General features: G+C 54.9%; 1 protein-coding gene across 1 annotated transcript in view; it reads left to right on the top strand.

Annotated features, from left to right (window-relative positions):
- The first annotated feature begins 335 nt into the window (after positions 1-335).
- VSTM2L (V-set and transmembrane domain containing 2 like) overlaps positions 336-23,702 on the top strand; it is a 36,661-nt gene continuing 13,294 nt past the window's right edge. The window contains exon 1 of the mRNA XM_082643499.1: positions 336-599. Coding sequence (XP_082499625.1) covers positions 479-599 — 121 coding nt within the window. The 5' untranslated portion in view covers positions 336-478. The remainder of the gene's footprint in view (positions 600-23,702) is intronic.

Genomic DNA, 23,702 nt, shown 5'->3' with positions numbered 1-23,702 from the left:
GTTATGCTTTGCAGGAACCTGGTCCCTGGGGTGGCTTCCTCCACCCCATCTCTCCCCCGCCTGCTCTCTCCAGCCGGGGAAGTTGCGGGTACCGCTTTAAAAATCCCAGGCTGGGCAAAACTTTGATGATAAATCAAGCGACAGATCCCTCCGCCGCCTCCTCCTCTGGGCGGGCGGGCGGGAGGGAGTGGGAGGGAGGGGGTGCGGCGGCAGCGGCACCGAGCGGAGTGGCCTTCCGCGGAAGGGAAGAGTCCCGCAGTCGGAGACGGTCGGCAGGGCGTGCGCTCGCTACCCGCAGCCGGGGCTGGGCCGGAGCCGGGCGAGGACTGGAGCCGGGGCCAGACCGGGTTCAGCGGGCGAGGGGCAGCAGCCGCAGCGGGGCAACCAGGCCGCACCGGGCAGGGGACGGCGGGCGTGGTGTCTGCGGTCTCCTGAGCCCCGATGTGAGGCGGCGGCGCCCCCGGCCCGAGCGCGCACCATGGGGGCCCTGCTCGGCGTGGCGCTGGGCGCCCTCCACTACCTGGCACTTTTCCTGCAACTCGGCGGCGCCACGCGGCCCGCCGGCCACGCGCCCTGGGACAACCACATCTCCAGCCACGGTGAGTTGGGTCGCCGCCCTCGCGGACTTCCACGCCAAACCCCACCCTGGGCCGCGCGGCTCCAACTTGGCCGTCCCCGGGCTCGAACCCATGCTGCCGGTGGCGGGAGTCCTGGGGCGCCCCCTGCCGGGTCTATGGACCGGCCCTGTCTCCCTGGCCACCCTTGCGGAGGAGGGGGCACCCCCTATGCCCCTCTCGCGGAGGACTCTCTCCTCCCACACCCACACCCCCCCCACTCGCTGCGATACACACACCTCCACGACCACACAGATATTCACAGCCACGGACGCACAGCCACACTCACTGCTTTCTCACACTCACAACTCCTACCCTCCTCACACATCTCCAGACACCATCTCAGATCCCCCTTCTCACTCATATGCTCACTACACACTCAGCAGGCACTGGGGCTGGAGGACTCAGACCCTGCCAGCTGGCACCCAAGCGCACAACTCTTGCCTGCCCGCCTGCCTGCAGACACACTGGCATATACAAACACTTTGTGAACACACTTTGCTCACCCACCGCTTTCCGCCCATCTGCCTTTCCCCTTTGTGGGTTTAACCCCACAGCTGTCCTTGTCCCCTCCCTCTCCACACCTCCCCCACTGGGAAAGGTCCTGGGGGACAGAAGACCCCACCTCTTGAGAACTGGTAGCCTGGGCTGCAGCCACCCCTGTCAGGTGGGTGGCATCTTGGGGACGAAGGCTTGGTGGGAGCCCCTCCAAGACATTGGAATAGTTGGCATTGTTGCTTCCAGCCAGAGGCATGGAAGAGAAAGAGGGAAGCCAGGAGCTTTTGTCTGCCTCTGGGGAGGGGGTGGGACAGGAAGCCCCTGCCATCCTTCTATAGGGTACCCACCCGTCCTCATCTTTGACCCTGGAGGACTGAAAGGTGGGAAATCTCAACTCAGCCACTGTGAGAGCCGGGGAGCAAGAGAACATTCCCAGCACTGGTTGCCTGAGTGTCAGAAGCTCCTTCTAGCCCCAGAGGAGCCCACGTTGGCAGTAGAGTTGGATTGTCTGAAGCTGGCAGCTCTGGGGGCGCCCCCTGCCCCCATGAGCCGGGCTCCTTCCGGTATGGGGACCAGGGCATAGATGAAAATGGAGACCCTTTGTCCATCCATCTCCTCCGTCCAAAGGCTTCCAATCTGGTAGGAGAGGCTGTAGCACCAATGCTGGGCACTGTATGCCCAGGGCTGGGGAGAGGTTTGCACAAACGGCAGAGAACTGGGTGATTGATTCCGATGGAGAAGAGTGAGGGCCATGGTAGGTAATAGGAGAAGGCTGCTGGGGCATGACGCATGAGTGGAATTGCTTCGGAAAGTAGGGGGCACTTCCAAAGCCCTTCTCAGGGCCTCTGCTTTTGGGAACCATGACTCCCTGCACCCTTCCTCCTTACCATGTTAAATAGAGACCTCTCTGTGTACCATTTACGCACCCTTCTTATCCTGCAGCTAATTTCTACCGACCTGGCTGCAGTGGTGGTAAATAGGGGAAGACTTATTTTGATCCTTAGTTTACAGAGGGAAAAATCAAGGCTCAGAGAGGTAAAGGGACTCGCCCAAGGTCACACAGTGAGTGAGTGGTTGAGCTGAGACTGGCCCCAGGGTCTGTCGGGCAAAGACACTGCTTTTTCCAGGACATTCATCTCCCTGTCAGATTCCCTCCCATTCAAGGGAGACTGGGAATTCCTCCTTCCACTCCCCTCCTGGTTCCACTCAGTTCGCTCAGTTCCTTGGCACAGTTGGAACTTACACTAGGAGGGTTTTCCAAGGAAGGGCTTTCCTGAGTTTGCGGTCCCGAGACATACAGGGACTGGGGCTCTGAGGTTTACCATCATCCTGTCCCTGGAGCACCAGACCCCTAGGATCTGGGTGCCACTCTGTCATTTCTGAGGCCCCAAGGTGACCCCCCCATAGGAAAGCAGGGTTTGCCCTTTGTGTGGCAATCTCCGCCTGCCCCCTGGTGCCAGGCGTGCTTAGGGCATAGCTCTGCCCCACTAGCTGTAACGTCCCTGCTGAACCCTGGGGAGGGCCAGCGAAGGCCCAGAGGAGGGGCTGGATGTCAAGGACACAGCACTGGCTGCGGGGGAACCTGGCTTCTCTTACTGACCCGCCTTGCAGTTCTGGGCCAGCGAGTCACCCCTCTAGGGCTCATTCTGTTTCCCAAGAAGCGAGGAGGCCAGGCTGCTCTGCAGGGGCCAGACTGCCATCTCCCAGCACTGCCAGGTTCAAAGTCACCAAGTAGCAGACGCCGAGGAGCCCCCAGTGCTGCCCCTCTGCCAGGCCAAACGCCCGAAACCACGGGAAGGGTTTGGAGCCACTCACTTAATCACAAAAAGAAACTGTTATTAATGATAGTGAGACACAGCGGATAAGTGGGTCATGTCTAATAGCCGTTTGTGTTCAGGAGGAGAATACCAATTTAATAAAAGCTATGTGTGCTGAAAAAGCCCAGAAATTGCTGTTTAGCAGATTGGAGCCTGATCATTTCATTATTCCTGGGCTCCGCGTGTCCTCAGCTGATTCAGGAAACGTGGCTGGGTTAGGCAGGTGTCTCTGCGTCTTGGGTAGGGGTAGGAGGCTGGAAGCGGCGGGGGCGGGGGGGGGGTGCCCGGGAGGAGTCCATTGACCCCAGCCGCCTGGTGGCTGCTCACCTCTCCAGCTCGGTCCCAGCCCAGCCGCCAGGCTAACGCCTTCCGCCTGCTTGCCCCGGGGCTTGTCACAGGGAAAGCCCGAGGTCAGATGGGTCCGCAAGGACATCTGTCTCGCTTCCCCTCTCCCTGCTACCTCCACTCAGTCTGCTTCGCAGAGGGTTTTTTAAAGGCATGAGGAGTGAATGGGGAGTGAGTGGTACCTGCCTCTTAGGGAGACCTCAGGGAAGTGGGAGGCAGGGGTGGTGATGGTCAGTGTCTATGCCCAGTAGGTATTCAATTGATGGCAGCTATTTTGATTTTTCCTCATCAGACAGGGTTAGCTCATTGCCATGAGCACAGCGGGTGGGAGGAAAGGGAGCTGACCTTTATGAACTGCCTACTGTGTGCCAGGTGCTACCAAACCCCTTGCCAGTGTTAACTCACTAAGGCTGACATTATTCGTGCAAGCTGGTGCTGGACACATGAGGAAACAGGTTAGAGAGGGCCAGTGACTTGCCCAAGGTCACTGAGTCTGTACAGAGAGCTGGGGAGCTGTGCCTACACTGAAGGTGTGTCTGGCAGTTCTGCTCCGGGCCTGCCTCCTCCGGGACAGCCTTGAGGCAGGCTTGGCCAGTCGTGTGATGGGTCTCCTTCCTCTGCCCAGCTCTGCCCAAGGGACTCCCTTCCACTTCCCCAGAGAACTGGTAAGGCGGTGGGTTCCACCGGGAGGAGACAGTAGCTCAGAAAGGTGATGGGATCTTGCTGAGGCCACGTGCACGTTAGGAGCAGGAAGCTGGATTAGCCTCCTTCTCCAGGACTCTTGCTAGATCTTGTCCACGGCAGGCAGGATCTTGTCTTCTTTTTTTTTTTTTTTGGCCGCATTGCACGGCATGTGGGATCTTACTTTCCCCAGACCAGGGATCAAACCCATGCCCCCCTGTGGTGGAAGCTCCGAGTCTTAACCACTGGACTGCCAGGGAAGTCCCCGGAAGGCAGGATCTTTATGAAGATCTCTGTGGACCTCTTGCATTGCAATCACCCAGGGAGTTTGTTAAAATGCAGATCCTGGGGTCCTCCCCAGACCCATTGGCCAAAATGATTGTTGATGGGACCCTGGAATTTGCATTTTAATAAGCTCCCGAGATGATTACCAAGCCACCTGGAGTCTGGGAGCCACTGCCTTAAGTATTCACTCAAACCTGATGAGACATGTAGGGATGGGAACTTGTCTGGTGCCGGGGGCTGCTGGAGTGGTCTGGTTTTGCAAGGGAGGAAGAAGTCCAGGCTGGAACAGGTATGTGGACCCTCAGAGGAGCCCCAGGAAGCCTTACTCTGCAGCAAACATCCATCCTCCCGCCCCTGCCCTGACACACACACACACACGTACACACACACACACAAACCCTAGGCCAGCACCTTCAATTATTAATACACCCCGCTGCAGACAAAGATCCTGGCTTGGCCTGGCGCTTTGTCCATTGAGCGATTCACTGTCCTGAGGTTTTCTCTGTTGCCAGGAGGGAGCAGCGGGGCGCTGGGGGAGGTGGGGGGGCCGCCGGGCCATTTGGCAAACAGCCTGTGCACTGAAAAATGACTCTGGCTTTCTCACGTTCCTTAACGAACTGTTGGTATCTCCCCATCAGTAAGCTGGCTAGTTTGGTGGCTGGGAGATGGAGAAAACTGAGTGCTGTCTTCTGAAGGTTATGATGTTAAAAATGTGTTCGTCATTGTCTTGGGTGTTGGTGATTATTCTATCAATTATGCCCGTAAACACTCCACCTTGGGCTGAGGGTTTCCCGGCCTCCGGCAGGGAATTGACCCTCGCAAGCAGTTTTCCCTAAGTCCTTCACACCAATTGCTTTTGACACTTTGCCTATCAGCGGCTCCCTCAGCCTTTTCCCCAAGCAAGGGGAGCCACAGGCAGCCAGCAGGACGAGGAATTTGGCTCACTGCCACCCTGACAGCAGGGGTGTTGGGGAAAGTCTCCTGTTGACAAACAAGTGGGCAGGGTCGGGGGTGCCAGGACAGTGGTCCCTTCCCACACACCAGCCACTGAGGCAGGAGATGGAGCACTTGGAATAAATCACTAAGGCTCAGGCCAAGCCAGCAGGACCTCTGGGACCATTTCTTTCTACCCATCTAACAGAGGGGAAGACCAAGGCCACGGGCAAGAGAGCGTGGGCCCAAATTGCCTGGGAGGTTAGTGCTTGGCTTTTGGGATCACCTGACCCAACTCGATACAAAGAGAGTGAAAATTATACGCAAGCACATGTTTATTGTCCTGCCAGGGCCGTAAATGGCATTGTCTCATCTGATCCTCATAAGAACCCTAAGGGGAGGGGACTTTCCCTGGCCCGATGTTTTCATGAGGAAACTGAGACGTGAGGTTAAAGGCTTGCCCAAGGTCACGCACCTAGCAAGTGTTGGAGCCCAGAGCGGAGCCCAGAATGTGGCTCCAGGGCCCACGCTCACAGTGCCGTTGTGTCCCAGAGAGGACGAGGGAGAGGCCCAAGGTCACGAGACTTCCTGTGGTGGAAGGAGTGAGCACGGGGACCTCCACATTCCATGCCCCAGCTGTGCAGCAGCAGACATGGCAACCCCCAGACCAGGACCCTGCCTCAGTGACTTTCCAGCTTCTGTTGGAGGTTGAGAAAATCATGTGCGCAAGGAGAGGAAGTACGTGGTGTGAACAGTGATGCTGGCACCCACGTGAGGGGCAGGTGTCAGAAAGAGGGGAAAGGGGGCATGAAGCAACCCCACCTCCTGGTGCTTGGCCATGACCTTGGACTTCAGGGACTGAACCAGCTGTTGAGGGGGTTATGGGAAGAGTCTCTCAGCCCCGAAGGGAATTTGGGGCCCTCTGGCTATACAGTGGCCGGCATCCGGCCACTCTCACCACTCCCATTGTAATGACCAGGGGTACGGGTCAGATTCCCTTGTGTCCTGGTACCCTCCACGATGCCCAGCCTGGGGAGGTGGCAGGGAATGACTGAATGGGTGGCAAGGACGATAAGGCAGAGGTCTAAGGTCTGAATTCTTCAACTTTTGCTCATTCCAAGTCAATATTGTTTTAAACATTCAGGTAATTTTAATTTCATTAGAAATCCATGTTATTAGTCGAAAAATCACAAAACTGGAACCCCTCCTCATCCTTACTGACCACAGCAAGGACATCTGGGGTGGGTAAGGCTGATTTCACCTTGCAGTGGGTGGACTCAGACCCTTGGGGTGCATATGAGATGCTGCAGTCTTGAGGGTAACGGGGTCCCAGGATATATCTTCTCCCAGACCCCATTGAGATTCTTCCAACAGGAAAAGGGGCAGTGGTCTCACTGGGGGAATAAATCTGCTCCTTTCCCAGCTGGTGACCCCGGGATCCCTCTGGTACCTGCTGCTGTGGAGAAGGGAAGTGGGGACGGGGGGGCAGAGGGGCTGCTCCTCCTCCGGGTCCCCCTGCCCACCGCTGTGTCCCCTCCCCTTTCCCGAAGCCAGCAGAGGACTCAGCTCCACCATACCCAGTTGAAACCCTCCTTTAAGAAGCCCCCGCGCCCTCAGCAAGATTGGGTCCTACCTGAGAGATGGTTTTAGGAAGAATGCAGACAAACCTCTTACATTTTAAGAGTTATGCATTTATTTTAATGTGGATTGGAAAAATATAACCAGCACATCAAAACTGTGATTTCACAGATATGATTGCTTAGGATGAGCCTAACGGGGATATTAAAACATAGCGGGGGGCTTCCCTGGTGGCGCAGTGGTTGGGAGTCCGCCTGCCGATGCAGGGGACATGGGTTCGTGCCCCGGTCCGGGAAGATCCCACATGCCGCGGAGCAGCTGGGCCCGTGAGCCATGGCCGCTGAGCCTGCGCGTCCGGAGCCTGTGCTCCACAACGGGAGAGGCCACGACGGTGAGAGGCCCGCGTACCGCAAAAAAAAAAAAAAACCCATAGTGGGTTAGTTTATAGAAAAACACAAATGACACAGTAGTACGGGTGGTACCCAGGCCCATCTGTGTGCGAGGATGACTGGACTTGGGGGCTGCTGGCCTGCAGGCCAGCCCCTCCCATCTCATACTCCGTACTCCTCATACTGGGAACTGCTGGCCTAACGGGCTGCTGCCATTTATTGGAAGCTTGATCATTCCTTCCTTCCTTCATTCCTTCAACAAATATCAGTTGAGAACCTGCCATGGACCAGGCTCTTTTAGCCACTGGGGACATATCAGTGAAGAAGACAGTTAAGGCTCTTGCTCAGACAACTAAACTTATAAGATACATATAAGTATAGATTGTGATGAGTTAAGAAGCAGGGATGATGTTCAGCCTGGAGAAGGGCGCTCACTCTTGGAGCAGTTAAGGTACCCAGTGGTGAGCTCCCCATCTCAGAAGGTATGTAAGCTGGACCAGTTATTAGCTGGGGATGTCACGGGGGGATTCCTGCCTTCTTTCCCAAAGGAGCAAAGACTGGTGAAGTGGGCAGAGAAGCCAGAACACAGTGGGCAGTTAATAAGGATGTGTCACCCAGCGTTTAGTGGTGGGGCTGGGACAAGGGCTTAGGTGGGTGGAGCTCCGGACTCCGGGGATGCCTGGTCCCACACAGGACATGGTGGAAGTGGGGCCTTCGCTGCTCCCCATGTTGAGGGGTGGGGATAGTGACTCTTTTGTCATTTCAGCCCCCAGTTAAAGTGCCAGAATTGGGGCGGGGAATGGGACCTGGGTTTTTATCCACCTTCCCACTGCCTCCACCTTCTGGGTGGCTTGGCACGTCCCTGCCCCCCTCAATTTCCCCACGTGAACAGTGCCGAGTTCTCCTAAGCTCTAGGCATCTAGAATACCTCCATCTGTATCCTCCCAAGCGCTATTCTTTGTCCTCCAATCAACAGGTGAGGATGGAGCCGACGGTGGCGGGGGATTCCGTCCAGCACATGGTGCTTAGCTCTCAGTGGCCTTTTGGGCTGTGAACCAGAACACCAGCCAGCACTCGTGGGGGATTTTCTCCATGCCTGCCACTTCCCCCTCCTCCTCTCATCTAATTCTCGCCCGCCCTGTGAGGAGGGCACTCCCATTTTACAGATGAGGACTCTGAGGCTTGGGGGATGATGCAGTTTGCCTGAGGACACACAGATGTTGGATGGCAGAGCCAGGCCTGAGCCCAGCTTGTGGCTCTTAACCCCCTCATCTGTCCTCTCCCGGCTGCCAAACCGCCTGGGCTTGTGGGCAGGTGCTTTATTCCGCAGCGGCGCCCTGGATTCGTCAGATTCTCTCAGGGTCCGTGATGCCAGAATGCTGAGAAGGCCTGGGTCTGGCTGAAAGAGCCCGGGGCTGAGAGTCTAGGCTCCTGGATCCAAGTCCAGCATAGTCAACGGGGAGCAGCGGGGGTGTGGGCGCGCCTGCCTGAGTGTTCTACTGGGCGGCTGCTGTTTTTATCTGAGCCTGAGTCTAGAGTGAGTGTTCGGGTAGGGTATTTGCTCACGTGCAGTTGGAGGAGCTGTGGCAGTGGGGGAAGGGGCCTGGGAGGTCCTTTAGCGGACTGGCCTAAGGGGCCAGGCGGGTGCCCTCTGCCTTTGCATCAGTACCAGCCTCCCCAGCCCCCTCCAAGCTGGTGCCCCTGGGATGCGAGGCGTGGAGGCTCTGGGAGCATCTGGAAGGTTAGAGGCGGAGCCGGGAGGGGGGCCTCGCTCAGAGCCATCAATTAGGGGGGCTGGCATTGCCCATCGGTGGCACATGCTCGCCTTCCCCTCTTCCTCCAGATCTCTCTGTGGGTTTGTCTCTCTCTCTCTTTCGATCTCTGTCTCTGTTGTTCAATCTCTCTCCATCTTTCTTTGTCCCTTTCCCTGTGTCTGCTCTATCCCTCTCCCTCCCTCTTCTCATCTCTCCCACCTTGGTCCCCCCTTTCCCTCCTTCTCTCTGTAGACACACACACACACACACACACACACACACACACACACACACGTACGCTCCTCTCTTCAGGTGACATCTCAGGATTACACATACACAGATTCTGTGCATGATGATGACACCCACACCGAGCAGGCACCCAAGAAATGTTGGTTGAATGAACGAAGCGAATAAACGAGTGAATGACCACGTGGGGAAGCTACAAGGGACGCTGGACATTGTCTAGACTAGTGGTTCCTCATTTTTTTGGAGGTCGTGATCCTCTTGAGAGCTGGAATGTTGGTGAAAACTGGATCGTTTCCTCAGAAAAATGCCACATGGTTTTGTCCAGCATCAGAGGGTTTGTTGAGGCCCCCAAAGCCCACCTGTGGTCCTCCAGGGAAGCAGCCTTCATTTCACTGGGGACGTAACTGAGGTCCAGACAGGAGCCAGGGCTGGCCCTAGGACACAGGGCCGGTGTGCAGCAGAGCCAGGCCCTGGAGTCCTTCCCCCCACCTCCCCCGCACAGTGCTCTCTTGTGACCTGGAAGAAGCTTCATTCACTTTCCTGGCAAGTCCTTGGTGAGTGTCTTCAGGGGGTGAGTTTTGGGAGAGATAATGGAGGATAGTCAACCAGAGGTGGGAGCCCAGGAAACAGGGCAGGTGAGCCATTGGAGGGAGGTCTCTGGAGGTTTCCAGCGAGAGTGGTTGCTGCGTCCTGGTGCAGTCAGGGACGACTTCCTGGGGGAGATGGACTGCTTTTCTGCCTGTATCCGGGGACCATCAGGGCTGAGAGGAGACTGGTGGTCAGTAGGGAGCCTTGTCTGACTGCCTGGGTCTGAGAGGGGCTTCATTTGGAGAGTCGTGTGTGCATATCCGGAAAAGCAGGCTGCAGCTGGAGGTACTGAGAACAGGCTGGGAAGCTTGTTTTTTGTTTTGTTTTGTTTTGTTTTTGCGGTACGCGGGCCTCTCACCGTTGCGGCCTCTCCCGTTGCGGAACACAGGCTCCGGACGCGCAGGCTCAGCGGCCATGGCTCACGGGCCCAGCTGCTCCGCGGCATGTGGGATCCTCCCGGACCGGGGCACGACCATGTGTCCCCTGCATCGGCAGGCGGACTCTCAACCACTGCGCCACCAGGGAAGCCCGAAGCTTGGTTTTGATCCCCGGGGCAGGGGCAGCCCTGGAGGGTTTCTGAGTGGGGAAGACACAGGGCGTGGCTGGCGTTTGGGTGGGGATGGCCCTGTGAGTTGAAATGGGGCTCAAACAGGACTTGGAGGCTGGAGGGGCTAACGGAGGAGGAGAGGCTGTTTGCCAGGGGCTGGGGGGCTGAGTTTCTGGGCTCATAGTATGATGGGGCTGGTCCAGGTGTCCAGGGAATGATGGGAATGTGGGCTCGAAAGGAGATGGGAGCCCGTGTGTGTGTGTGTGTGTGTGTGTGTGTGTGTGTAAGTACACTCGCTTCCTTTCTTGAACACCCAAGCTCCTCCCTCCTCCTTTTCCCGAGCGATTTTCTCCCCTTGGCAGGCTCTCTTCCTGCCTCTCCTGCCTTCTGGTTCCCTGCTTCATGTACGTCCTCAGAGAGGCCCGTGACCTCCTGTCAGAAGCTCGTCATGGTCACCCCAGCAGGCACCCATCAGCACGCCCATCTTGACCAGGAGGAAACGGGCTTAGAGAGGTGTCTGGGGCCCCCCACCTAGTTCAAAGCAAGGGAGCAGAACCCAAACTTTGTTTCCCCCCAGCCTGGCATGTTAAGGGTGTCTTTGGGGTTGGGGGGGTCTTAACCGAACCCCCCCTTCTTGGAAACCTCAGGCTTGGTTCCCGGCTGAGGGCAGGGAAGGCGAGAGCAGACGGCAGGGTGTCTGTTTTGCTTTGTGAGGTTTTAAAAAAATCATTTCCGACCTTCAAGGCGGCAGCAATTACGGCTGGCTCGCTGGGGAGCTGTTGGCTGCCTGTCATCGGCCCCAGGAAAGGGTCCCTAATGGAGGCCCGGCAGCCAGAGCACATCGCAGTGGAAATAGTGCTCAAAACAAAGCCTCACTAATGGTCTCAGGCAGGCAGAGGAGAGGGAGGGGGTGGGCAGGCTGGCTGACAGCTGACAGGAGGGCCTGGGGGGGCAGGGGCCCTGAGACTCACCAGCTGGTCTCCTTATGTCCCCCAGAGACCCCCAGCAGTGGTCACTGAACTCCAGCTAGGTGCTGGGTGCCCCAAGCCCCATCCCAGCTCTGCTGCTTTCTGTCAAGTCCCCTTCCAGGCAGAGGGAACAGTAAGTTCAAAGGCCCTGGGGTAGGGCAGAACCCCTTCAACTAGCGCTTGTTTGGTTCTAGAATAGTCCTTGTGTTTAAACGGCCAGATCAGGCTAGTCTTCTAGGTGAGGAAAAGGGAGGTGGGAGCCTTGGGGAGGCAGGGGGTGGACCAAGACCCCCTGAGAGAGGAATAGCCGCCTGACCATTGCCGTCATGATAATGCTCCATGGAGCCCACCATGTGCCAGATGTTTACAGGTATGTATGATCCTGTTGAGTGCCCACAATACCCATTCTACAGATGAGGAAACTGGTGCTCAGAGATTTGCCTACCTCGAGGAAGTGTAGTTGGAGTTCAAAGCCAGGTCAGCTTGACTCCAGAGCCCACATGTTTACAGCTGCATTCTTGGATTTCTCAAACACAGTTGGACAGGAGTAGGAGGGGCTGGGACGGGGGCAGGAACGAGGTCCCAAGTGGGGCCAGGTTTAACCCAGGCCAGGCCCTGGCGGGGAGGGTGTGGAGGAGGGGCAGCATGGCCACTCTGCTCTCTGCCACTGCCTGCTGGGCACCCCGAGAAGCTCTGCTCTGGAGCATCCCTGGGGGCTGCCTCAGTTTTACCTCTCCGGTTGGTCTCTGCACCTGGCTTTCAGATGCCCTTGTCTCTGCCTCTCCCCTTCTGCTGTGTTCTGCATGGCCCTGGCCTCCCTGGCTCCACACTTGGTGCCTCCAGACATTGCTCGCTTTTCTCTCCTCTTCTCAGTGGATCCGGGGATGCTCCTTTCTGGGGTTCTGGGGTAACCACTCATACTATGGCTGATGCAATCTCCCTATGCTTCCTCCATTCGCCTCCTCTTTGCCTGTGACAGGCATTAGGGATGGGTACACGCCTGGGCTTTGAGATCAGACACTGTTGGGCTCAAGTTCTGGCCCCCACTCAACCTCTCAGAGCCTCACTAGCCATCGGTGCAATGGGCTTACCCCACCGGCTTTGCAGGATGTACAGGTGAGGATGAAAAGAAATGGTACCTGCACAGACATCAGGATGCCTATTTGCCTTCTCCCGTCCCTGGCTGCCCCACCCTGTCCCCGCCTCCCTGCACATTCCCACACTTGCCTTTTTCCCTCCCAAACCCTTTCATCTCCCGTGGCCCAGATGTGTGGGAAGAGGAGGCAGGAATTCCACTGGGGAAACCTCAACTCCCACAATCCTGCAAGTGCCAGAATATTTTCACTCTCCTTAAATTGTCCCTAGATTTGTAATTCCACTGCTGTCTCCTTCAATATGTGCTGGTGGCCTTGGGAGGCACTCTGCCCCCGGCCTTAGGTGCCAGCACTGCCCACCTGGCTGTGTTGGGGCTGCCTGGCAGGGGACCTGGGCAAGTCCCCACCTTCTCTGTGCCTCAGTTTCCTCATCTGTAAGAAGACGAGGGTGATAGTGGCTACTTCCCAGGTCGTGTTGGGGATTCAGTGAGATATTTTATTAAAGAAACACCTCTGCAAAATGGAGTGAAATCTGATATACGCTACAATGTGGATGAACCTCGAAAACATTAAGTGAAAAAAGCCAGTCCCCAAAGACCACATATTCTATTATTCCATGTATGTGAAATATCCAGAATAGGCAAATCTATAGAAACAGAATGCAGATTGGTGGTTGCCGGAGGCTGGGGGAAGGGGGAGTGACTGCTTAGTGAGTAAAGAGTTTCCTTTTGGGGAGATGAAAATGTTTTGGGACTAGATAGAGGTGGTGGTCACACATTGTGACTGCACTAAATGCCACTGACTTGCACACTTTAAAATGGTTAATTTTATGTTATGTGAATTTCACTTCAATTACAACTATGAATAAATAAAAAGGAAACATCTTTATAAGCACATACTTGGTGTCAGGCAGTCACTTTATAAATGTTAACGCATTTAATCCTTACAACAGCCTTATGAGGTGGTGGTTATTATTATCCCCATTTTAGAGATGAGGAAACTGTGGCACAGCATCTCCAGGCACTTAGCACATAGTCAGTGCTCAAAGGTGTTAGCTATTTTAATTGTTATTGGGTGAGTCATCAGCCAGGGCTGGGCAGGGGCCCCACCTGGGTGAATGTGCTTGTGTGTCCCTAAAACTCAGCAGTGAGTGGGCGTTGAGGCCCTATTGTGTCCCGAACACTGAAACAGGCTCTTCACCTGCATGAGTTCATTTAATCCTCAAAATAAGCCTTTAAACAGTGACACACGTGGGAACCGAAGCCCAGAGAAGTGCAGCAACTTACACGAAGCCACTCAGCAAGTCAGGGTGGAGCCGCAACTTGCATCTGCATCTGTAAATCCTGGGCTTCACCCTCCCCCAGCCCCCCTCTTTCCTCTTGGTCCCCTGCCCCTTTTGCCGACACATCAACACTCCAGTGTGCAGAGCATGGTCTGAGGAGCCTGAGGCTGCAGAGGTGAAGGCAGCTTCTGATTGGATCGGATGGAGGCCCTTGACGAGGGGTTCTCCCCATGCAGGAGAGTAAACAGCTTCCAACCAGGGACAGTATTTCTTTGATGTCTCCTATTTCATTCAAAACGCATGAATTCTGTATTCTATGCCATAATATGTTCATGTTTGTTTTAATACAAAAACAATGCTCTTTCCGCATTTGGGGGGAGGGAAACCAATGCCTCAGGAAGTCACTTCCCTGGTTTGAGCAGCACAGCACAGAAGGGAGCCCTCCATTCATTTCTTTGGTCATTCATTCTACTAGCATGCATTCGGGCCTCCTCATTCCTGAAATGGGTGTTAGTCCTTGCCATGTGCAAGGCACACGGAAACTTACAGCGAATCAGACAGGATGCTGCCCCGTATAGGTGAGTGGCAGGAAAGGCTTCCAGGTCTATGGGCCAGAGTGACCAAGGTCTTGGAGGTGCCAGCTAAAGGTGAATCGCGGGACTGGGCCAGCGGCCAAGGAAGCCAGAGCTGGTGACAGTGGTGGCGGTGGTTGCCCACTGATGCCCACTGGCGTCAGCTGGACCTGCATCCCAGGCCCTTCTGATCAAGAAGAAAGTTTCTGCTCGATGCTGCTCTGAATTTAATGCCTAACTCTCGCCAATCTCCCCTGTTAATGAGAGGAATGGGGACCGAGGCTCATAGCCTTCAGCAGTCAACCTGCCCTGGCTAGAATTTACGAACGCTGTTTGGTTTTCGTAGTGTTTATTTTTACTGTTACCCTCTCTTTATGGCAGGTGATGCTGATTTTCCATTTATGGCAGTAATAAAAGTCTCTTTTTAAGCTGAATTTATTTAGTAAGAAGGGAAAGATGCTTTCGAAAATAAATATTAAGTAAATGATGGTGCAGGTGGTACCGGGATCCTGCAGAAATGGTAAAGGTGGTCCCCCAAAGGTTGGACTTGGAAAACTCTATCTCTGGTATGCCCTTTCCTGTCCTGAGCACCCCCAGCTGTGCAAACCACATCAGTGTTTAAGTCCAATCATGTCCCCACTTCCCAGAAGCCTGATTCTCCAGGCAGACATGGGCCTGCCCTTTCCTCTCTTAGCACGTGCACCTCCATCCAGAGCTTCTGCATGCAGCTGTGCCCTGTACATCTCTGTGCACTATGATTCATGGCTCTGTGAATGGTGCACACCCTGAACAGCTGTACGTGCCGATCCAGGCTCAGTCCCAGCTGTTGTCCAGACTGTTCTGTGTGTTTGTCACTCCTGCAGAGTGTGGGCCCTTTGAGAGTCAGGGCCTGGCCTAAGCATCTTAGGAAGCCCAGCACGGGGCCTAGCTCAGGGTAGGAGTCTATGAAATTTGATCTCTTTCATTCCTTCTGCAGGGAGCACTTGAGCCCCTGCTGCGTGCCCAGCCCCCCATCTTCCCAATAAGGCATACTGCAGTTCCTCAAGCTTTAGTACAAAATGCATTCCCTGTCACTTCTTGAGAAGAGGAAACCTGTCCACTCCAAGATGAAACAGCCTTCATTGACTCACACCTCGATCCCTATTGCTGCAGGCCGCCTGCCAGAAGCTGGGGGCTGCCCAGGAGGAAACAAAGAGAACCCTCAGGTGCCTCCCCTGGGTCCATCCCAGGGCAGATGCCCTGCACCCATCCCTTCCAGCCTTCTCATTCCCTGGAGGCTTTTTCATCCCACTTATTTAGGTTTTCCTCTTACGGACATTTTACATCCCCTGATTTCAGGAGTTCTGTGAGACTCGCCTGTGAGCTGGGGCTTCCTTGTAAACACTCCCTCTGCAGCTCTTTTTCCTATTCTGCCTCCCAGCTGGGAGTTCTGGGGGCTGCAGGCCTCCCTGACCCCGTGTCACACACCCTTTTGGCCCCGGCACCCTGCTGAGCTGGGTACAGAGCAGCCTTTCTGGAAATGGCCCTCAGAGAGTCACACTTTTTATTTTTTAATTTAATTTAATTTTTAAAATAAATTTATTTATTTTAGTTTTGGCTGCATTGGGTCTTCGTTGCTGCGTGCGGGCTTTCTTTAGTTGCAGCGAGCAGGGGCTACTCTTTGTTGAAGGCTTCTCATTGCGGTGGCTTCTCTTGTTGTGGAGCACGGGCTCTAGGCGTGTGGGCTCAGCAGTTGTGGCTCGCGGGCTCTAGAGCACAGGCTCAGTAGCTGTGGCTCACAGGCTTAGTTGCTCCGCGGCATGTGGGATCTTCCCAGACCAGGGCTCGAACCCGTGTCCCCTGCATTGGCAGGCGGATTCTTAACCACTGCACCACCAGGGAAGCCCTACTGATACATTCTTATGTTCATACTATCTTCTAAATTGAGTGTGGACCTAACTGAACAACCATCTCAGTTTGGACCAGCTGTGTTTCAACTCTCCATAGCCACATGTGGCTCAGGGCCACCATATTGGACAGCTCAGATGTAGTGGAAAGTTGCCTTGTGGCACAGATCCCTGAAAACACACCGCTGCAGGGCTGGGAAGCCACGGGAGGTGTTTTTTTAAACATTGTGGTAAGATATGCATAATGTAAATCTCACTGTTTTAACTATTTGTCGGCGTACGGTTCAGTGGCATCAAATATAATCAGGTTGCTGTGCTGCCATCACCACTATCCACATCTGGGGATGTTTCATCATCCCAAAGTGTAACTCTGTACCCATTGAACAATGACCCCCCCATCCTCCCTCTTCCAGCCCAAACATTCTGCTTTCTGTCTCTGTGAGTCTGCCTTTAGGAACCTCATGGAATCATACAGTATTTATCCTTTTGTGCCTGGATTATTTCACTTAGCCTCATGTCCTCAGGGTCCATGCATGTTGGAGCATGTGTCAGAATCTCCTTGCTTTTTTAAGGCTGAATAATATTCCACTGTATGGAGGGGCCACATTTTGCTTATCCATTCATCATTGGAGGTCTTGAGTAAGCAGTGACTCAGTGTGTCCTGGCAAGAGATGGGGCCTGAGATAGGGATGACCAAGGGGCCCTTGGGGCCGCACTGGCTCTCTCTGCTCTGCCCCCTTTGTCTCTCTCTAGCTCCAGTTCTGCCTTGGTTCCCCTGACTAGGGGATGCCCCTACCACCAGTCCCCAAGGGGAATCCTGCTGTCGCTCTGGCAAAGACGTATGGGTGGGCTGGGTCCAGTCCCTGCAGGCTTCCTGGACCAGAGGGTCTGGGATGGGGAACCTGAGCTCAGAGATGGAGGGAGGTGGGGCCTGAGCTGGGGTCACCTTGGTTGACAAGCCCCCCAGGGCCTGTGTGAATCCCCCTGGCTTGGCGGGGGGACGGCTGTTGAGAGCAAATGAGGAAGGAGAGGAGGTACAGGACTGATGGATGAGAGGTCTCGTGGTGTGAGTGAAATACAGATGTTGCATCCACCGTATAATCTGATGAGGCTGCAAAGAAGCATCTTTAAAAATCTTTCTGGTGATGGTAGAATTTTGAGCTAGAAGGTGAGAGAAGGGAGTGCTAGTTGGTGAGCACCTACTATGTGCTGGGCATGAGGCGTATGTTGCCTTGTATAACCCTCTCCTTGTCCTCTCATTCTCCCCTTTTTTCAGCTAAAGAAACTGAGGTTCAGAGAGGTAAAGGGGCTTATCCAGCTCACACAGCTAGGGACTAGAGGAAACAGGGTTCGAATCCAGACCTGAGGCCAAGCCCTAGGTGTGTGTGCTGAACCAGGGCCTGAAAGGTTAGGAAGAAGGTTAGGGTCCTGCTCTTGAAGGGCAGGTGAGATCTTCCAGGTCATCCCCTGCCTTTCCCAGAAGCCAAACTCAGTGACTCAGGCCAGGGCCACGAGCTGTTTCCTGCAGATGACGCCCTGTTAACCAGGCCTGGGGTTAAATTAATACAATTAAAAGCAGAAAGGAAGGAGATGTTGCATTCAGTGAAGCCCCTTTCTCATTCTCCTGTAGAATCCTAATTTGTGGACAGTGGTTTTAATTGTCTTCCCAGCGAGCCTAGCCCTGCTCGGGCCCTGGGGCTGGAGAGCACAACTGCATCCTTCTCAAAAATCTATAATTAGGGCTTCCCTGGTGGCACAGTGGTTGAGAGTCCGCCTGCCAACGCAGGGGATGCGGGTTCGTGCCCTGGTCCGGGAAGATCCTGCATGCCGTGGAGCGGCTGGGCCCATGAACCATGGCCGCTGAGCCTGCGCGTCCGGAGCCTGTGCTCCACAACGGGAGAGGCCACAACAGTGAGAGGGGACATGGGTTCATGCCCCGGTCCGGGAAGATCTCACATGCCGCAGAGTGGCTGGGCCCGTGAACCATGGCCGCTGGGCCTGCGCGTCCGGAGCCTGTGCTCCGCAACGGGAGAGGCCACAGCAGTGAGAGGCCCGCATACCACAAAAATAAAATAAAATAAATCTATAATTATACCAGCCTCCCTAGGCACAGGCTGCGAGGAGTTACCTGAACAGGGAGGGGGGCTCAGGGGTCGGAGGATGTCGGAGAGGAGAGAGGCTTTTAATGTCCTGAACTCAGCAGGGATGCTGACGTGGAGATGGGGTGGTGTAGGGGGTTGGGGATGGGAGATGGGGTTGTCTGAATGGTGAAGGGAAGGAGGTTGGGGAGACTGGGAAGAGGGGTTATAGGAGCATGGTCTAGAAGTTACGGGCTCCCACTCCTCAGTCCTCTAGATCTGGGTTCATATGTAACCGCTTACTCACCCTGTGATCTTGGACAAGTCACTTAACCTCTGTGAGCCTCAGCTTCCCCATCTGAAAAATGGGGATGGTAATGTTCACACCTACCCCATAGCATCCTGGTCGGGGCATGAGAAAATATGTGTAAAGAGCTTGGCAGAGGGCCTGGCAGTTTCTCCGAATTTCTCAGAGATCATCATCATCCTCATCAGAATTAATGTGGATCACCTTCCAGTCTCGGGTGCTGATGCCATGTCCTCATCACAGAGTTAGGAGAGGGAGCAAGAACCTCTTGCCGATTAGAGCCGCCCACTTTCAGTGGATGCAGGAGAGACTGAGCTCCCCATCTCTGGAGGTGTGCAAGTGGGATACAGACGTGTGGAGCCTGGTAGCTAAACTCGACCCGATAATTCAGAACAAATTCTGATGGGAGCTGATGGACCCCTGGGTCTTGGTCATGCCTGCTGGTCAGACCCAGGTTCAAATTCCAGCTGTGGGGCTTCCCTGGTGGCGCAGTGGTTGAGAGTCCGCCTGCCGATGCGGGGGACACGGGTTCGTGCCCCGGTCTGGGAAGATCCCACATGCCGCGGAGCGGCTGGGCCCGTGGGCCATGATGGCTGCTGGGCCTGTGCGTCCGGAGCCTGTGCTCTGCAACGGGAGAGGCCACAACAGTGAGAGGCCCACATACCGCAAAAAAAAAAAAAAAAAAAAAAAAAAAATTCCAGCTGTGTGTGTGTCTTGGGCAAATGATGTCACCTTTCTGAGCCTCATTTTCCTCATCTGTCTAATGGGAGTGAGTGGATTAGAGACTGTTAGAGACGATGTCTGCCCCATGCTAGGCGTGAAGTAGGTGCTCCGTAAATGGTGGACGACGATGATGATGATTTGTGGCTGTGCCGCTTGGTATGCAGGATCTTAGTTCCCCGAGCAGGGGTCGAACCCGTGCCCTCTGCAGTGGAAGCTGAGTCTTAACCACTGGACCACCAGGGAAGTCCCTATTATTATCATGTTTAAACAAGGCTCCCTGGGTTTCCCTCCTTTCCTCCTTGGTTCACACCATCCCTTTTATCCTCCTCGGCTTGTCAGTATCCACGCCTCCTTCAGGGCCTGGCTGAATGACCAGGCCACCTCCTCCTCCCTCCAGAGTCCCCTTCTCCCCCAAATAGGAGGGACCCCCACCCCTTCCAATGCCCAAACCATGGCTCTTAGAACATACATCACTTTCTCCCTCAGGCCGTCTGAGCTGGTGGGGGTCTCAGACCATGAGGTACAACCCCCATTGTATAGAGGAGCAATCTGAGGCTCAGAGAGGGGGAGAAATTCTCCCAAGGTCACACAGCAAGTCTGTTGGCAGAAACAGGCTCAGTCCCTCCTCCCCAGCTCAGTCCTGTGCTCCTGGCAGTTATCTGCACACAGCTTCTCCCTGGGGGGAAGGGGCTTCCTTGGGGTGGAGCCCAGACAAACCGTGTTGCTGACTCTGGAACAGGAAGACTCAGATATGCCATCAAATGTCTAGAGCCTCGGTTTCCCCACTTGTCCTGAGGATGCATTGCCCCCATCACCACTGAGGTTGGAGTCAATGGGATCCTGAGGGCACCTCCCCCAACCCATTCCACCAAGTGCCTCCAGGCAGGGTCTGAGGGGATCAGAGCCCACCGTGGTGAGGAAGAGCTGGTGGCTACACCTGCAGACAACTCTCCTGGCTCCCAGGAGTTCTTGGAGCTGGGTTCTCCCTCCATTCTCCCAGCCAATGCCCCTCCCCACTCCAGCTCAGGACCATCTGGCCCACCTGGGGATGGGGGGAGCAACACCCCCTCTGGAAAGCCTCCCTTGATTGCCTCAGCCTGGGTGAAATGCCTCCTCTGTACCCAGGCCTTTACACTCAGAATAAAACAGACTCCCCACCCTGTCCCAGAGGAAGGGTCCTCTCCAGGACCTTCCAAGGCAGGCTTGGCCGTTTGGGACTGTTCCTTTTTAAGAAAGAGCCCTACCACCAAAAAGAGTTTGAATTCTCTGGGAGTAGCATGGCCCTGGGAGTCAAACAGTCCTGGATTCAAATCCAAGCTCTGCCGCATGGCCTTGGAAGGGTTACCACCCTATGCTGGGCCTGGGCGCCTCCTCTGAGCAATGGGGACATGTGAGGGGGAGGGGAGCTGAGGCTGGCACAGCGTCACCACCTGCCAGGACACCCGCCATACGTGGTAACTGAGCAGTGGGAATGTGGCTAGTCTAAATTGAGATGTGTTGTAATCATGTAAAATACAGGCTGGATATCCAAGACTTAGCACAAAAAAGAATGTAAAATATCTCAATAATTTTATACCTGTTGAAATAATTTTTCGATATCTTGGGTTAAATAAAATAAGTGATTAAAATTAATTTCATCTGTTTAAAAAAATTGTTACTTTTTAAAATACGGCTATAGAAAATTAAAAGTGCCGTATGTGTCTTGCCTGCGTGGCTTGCATTTGGTGTCTGTTGGACAGTGCCCTCTAGAGGACAGTTATTGGGATCCGGGTTGGGGGATAAGGGCTGTGTGTTGGGGGTGAGAGGGCCTGAAGCCTGACCTTGCTGACCCCTGGCTGCTGAGTAGCCCCAGGCCAGATACTGCCCACTCTGAACCTCATTTTCTGCATCAGTAAGAAGAGCTGGTGGGCCAGGGTCAGGGTTTTTCAGTCAGCTGGGGGAGCTTGTGGGCAGGGGGAGGCTGAGTGAGGGTGGATGGAGGCTGGCCCTTCCCCGGGTCACCCTCATGGAAACCCCACCCAAGGACAGCCCGTCTCTGCCTTTCCTTCCACCCATGAGACCCAGATGTACCATTTCCCATCCTCCTGTCGGACAGATGTGCTTCCCCCACTCAAGCCATCTCTGGGAGGAGAAGGGCCGTGGCTGAGTCACGCAGGCCCAGCCTCCAGGGCTGGCTCCGCCCTTCGTAGCTCTGTGATCCTGGGATGAGCAAACCCCCCACCGCCCAGTAGCTCTGGACCCCCTTTCTCCATTTGCAGGAGGGAGAAGTGTGGGCATTTTCTGATTCCCATGGCTCAGGCAGTGGCACCTGGAGAAGGTCACAGCTGTGTCCCTCCCACTGTCTCTTGGTCAGCAGGGTCACACCGCCAGTTACCTCGGATCCAACTAGGGGGCCTCACCACTCTCCTCCTTCCCCTGTTTGCAAAGGGTGCTGGGTGGGCAGGGGCCTGGATCAAAGCCGAATCCGGCTGTCCCAGGACCGGAGGCCAATGGCTTGCTCTGATCACCTCCTAGCCCTCCTGGTGGCTCGGTCCTTGGCAGCTTCCTTCAGTCCTGCTCGAGTTGGCAAGTCAGCATCAGAGCAGGCATGGAGGGCTGGGCCTGGCCTGGGACTCTCGGACAGGGCCCCTCCTGCCTGTGGACGCTGCTCCACCACTGACCAGCCAGGTCTGCTCATTTGTTTATTCAAAAAGTATTTATTGAGCCCTACTATGTGCCAAGCTGGGGACATATCAGGAGACAAGACAGGCACCGTCCCTGCCTCCTGGAAGGGAAAGCAGACCATAAACATAAATAAAATAAGTATATTAGCTGTGCTGTCCGATATAGTAGCCGTTACCTACAAGTGGCCATTTACATTTAAGTTTAAATGAATTTACATGGAATAAAACTTAAAATTCAGTTCCTCACTCACACTGGTCATATTTCAGATGCTCAATAGATACATGTGGCTGGTGGCTACTGTATTAGCTCAGATAGAGAACATTTTCCTTGTCACAGAAAGTTCTAGTGGGCAGCACTATTAGTATGTGGGAAGGGAAGAGGGATTTGAAGCACTGGGTTGGGGCAAGGGATGCAGTTTTTTTTTTTTTAATACAAATTCAATTTTGCAATTTTCATTTTTAAAATTTTTATTTATTTGTTTATTTTGGCCGTGCAGCTTGTGGGATCTTATTTCCCTGACCAGGGATCGAACCCAGGCCCTGGCAGTGAATGCGCCCGAGTCCTAACCACTGGACTGCCAGGGAATTCCCAGGGATGCAGTTTTAAGTGAGGTGGTCAGGGTAGGCCTTGCTGAGGAGGTGACATTTGAGCAGAGTCCTGAAGCAGGGGAAGGAGGGAGCCATGTGAGAATCTGGGGGAAGAGCCTTCTAGGCAGAGGGAACAGCATGCGCAAAGGCCCTGAGGTAGGATCTCAGCTGGAATGTTGGAGGAGCAGCAAGGAGGCCATCGTATCAGGAATGGAATGAGCAAGTGGAAAAGTAGCTTGAGGACTGAAGAGACAGGGATTGATTTGTGTTTTGCCAAATTACCTCTGGCTGCTGTGTGAAAAATAAATTGTCAGGGAGGGGGCAGGGAGGTCAGTGAGGAGGCTCCCCCACTGTTACGGGTGAGAGGTGGTGACGGCTGGCCCAGCGTGGGGCAATTGAAGTGGGCAGAAGGGACCAGATTCAGGAGATGTTCTGGAGGCAGAACCCATGGGATTCCCCAGAGACCGAAAGGGGGTGTAAGAGGAAGAACGAGGGAGGCAAGGGCAACTCTACAGTTTGGGGCCTGGGCACCTGGAAGGCAGAGGCGGGTGGGCGGGTACCTTCCTCCAGGAGCCTGCTGCCCACTGGGAATAAGGACAGGCCCAGCCTCCAGCTGACCGCACACCACGCCTGGCTTGTGTTCAGTAACTCCAACAACACCCATTCTTATTAAATGGGCCTTGTTATGTAACAGCGGCCAGTCCCTCCCGAACCTCAGAGGATGTAGGCAGCCTGAACCCATGACCGTGGAGGTCAGGGATGTCACAGACTTTCTCTTAGCCCAGAGACTCGTTGCTGGAGTCAGGCTCCACTTGGAAACCCTGTGTGCAAAGCAGAAAAGGCAACTTAGCAATCCCGATCCTCCCAAAGCCCTCGGGATCATGGGGAGGGGGTGGAGGGAGGTGGGCCCAGAGCAGGACCCCCACCCCCAGTCAGACTCTGCCCTGAGCTGAGTGGTGCCTTGAGGGACCACCGGGGCTGCAAGGTGGGCTTGTCTGCCCGCTGGGTCGGGGTGTCTGGCGGGCTGCAGCAGCAAGGTGGGCATGGGATGGGGGCACTGATGGATGCAGCATTCCCTGGGTGACCTGCCTGTTGCCAGGTGTCTTTCCAGGGTGAGAAAATCTCTCCTGAGAAGAGGAAAGGATTCTAATTACATCTCAGGACAGTATCTGTTTGGAGAGACGAGAGTCAGGACATATGGTGGGGAGCGGTGCTGGACCGCACCGAGCGGGGATTTGTTTTCTCTTACCTGCCAGCGTGGCGGGC

Source organism: Mesoplodon mirus (genome assembly GCF_964341445.2).
Source record: "Mesoplodon mirus genome assembly, chromosome: 15".
Lineage (NCBI taxonomy): Eukaryota > Metazoa > Chordata > Mammalia > Artiodactyla > Ziphiidae > Mesoplodon > Mesoplodon mirus.
The sequence above is the reverse complement of the archived record's forward strand: the minus strand, read 5'-3'. Positions and strand labels throughout refer to the sequence as shown.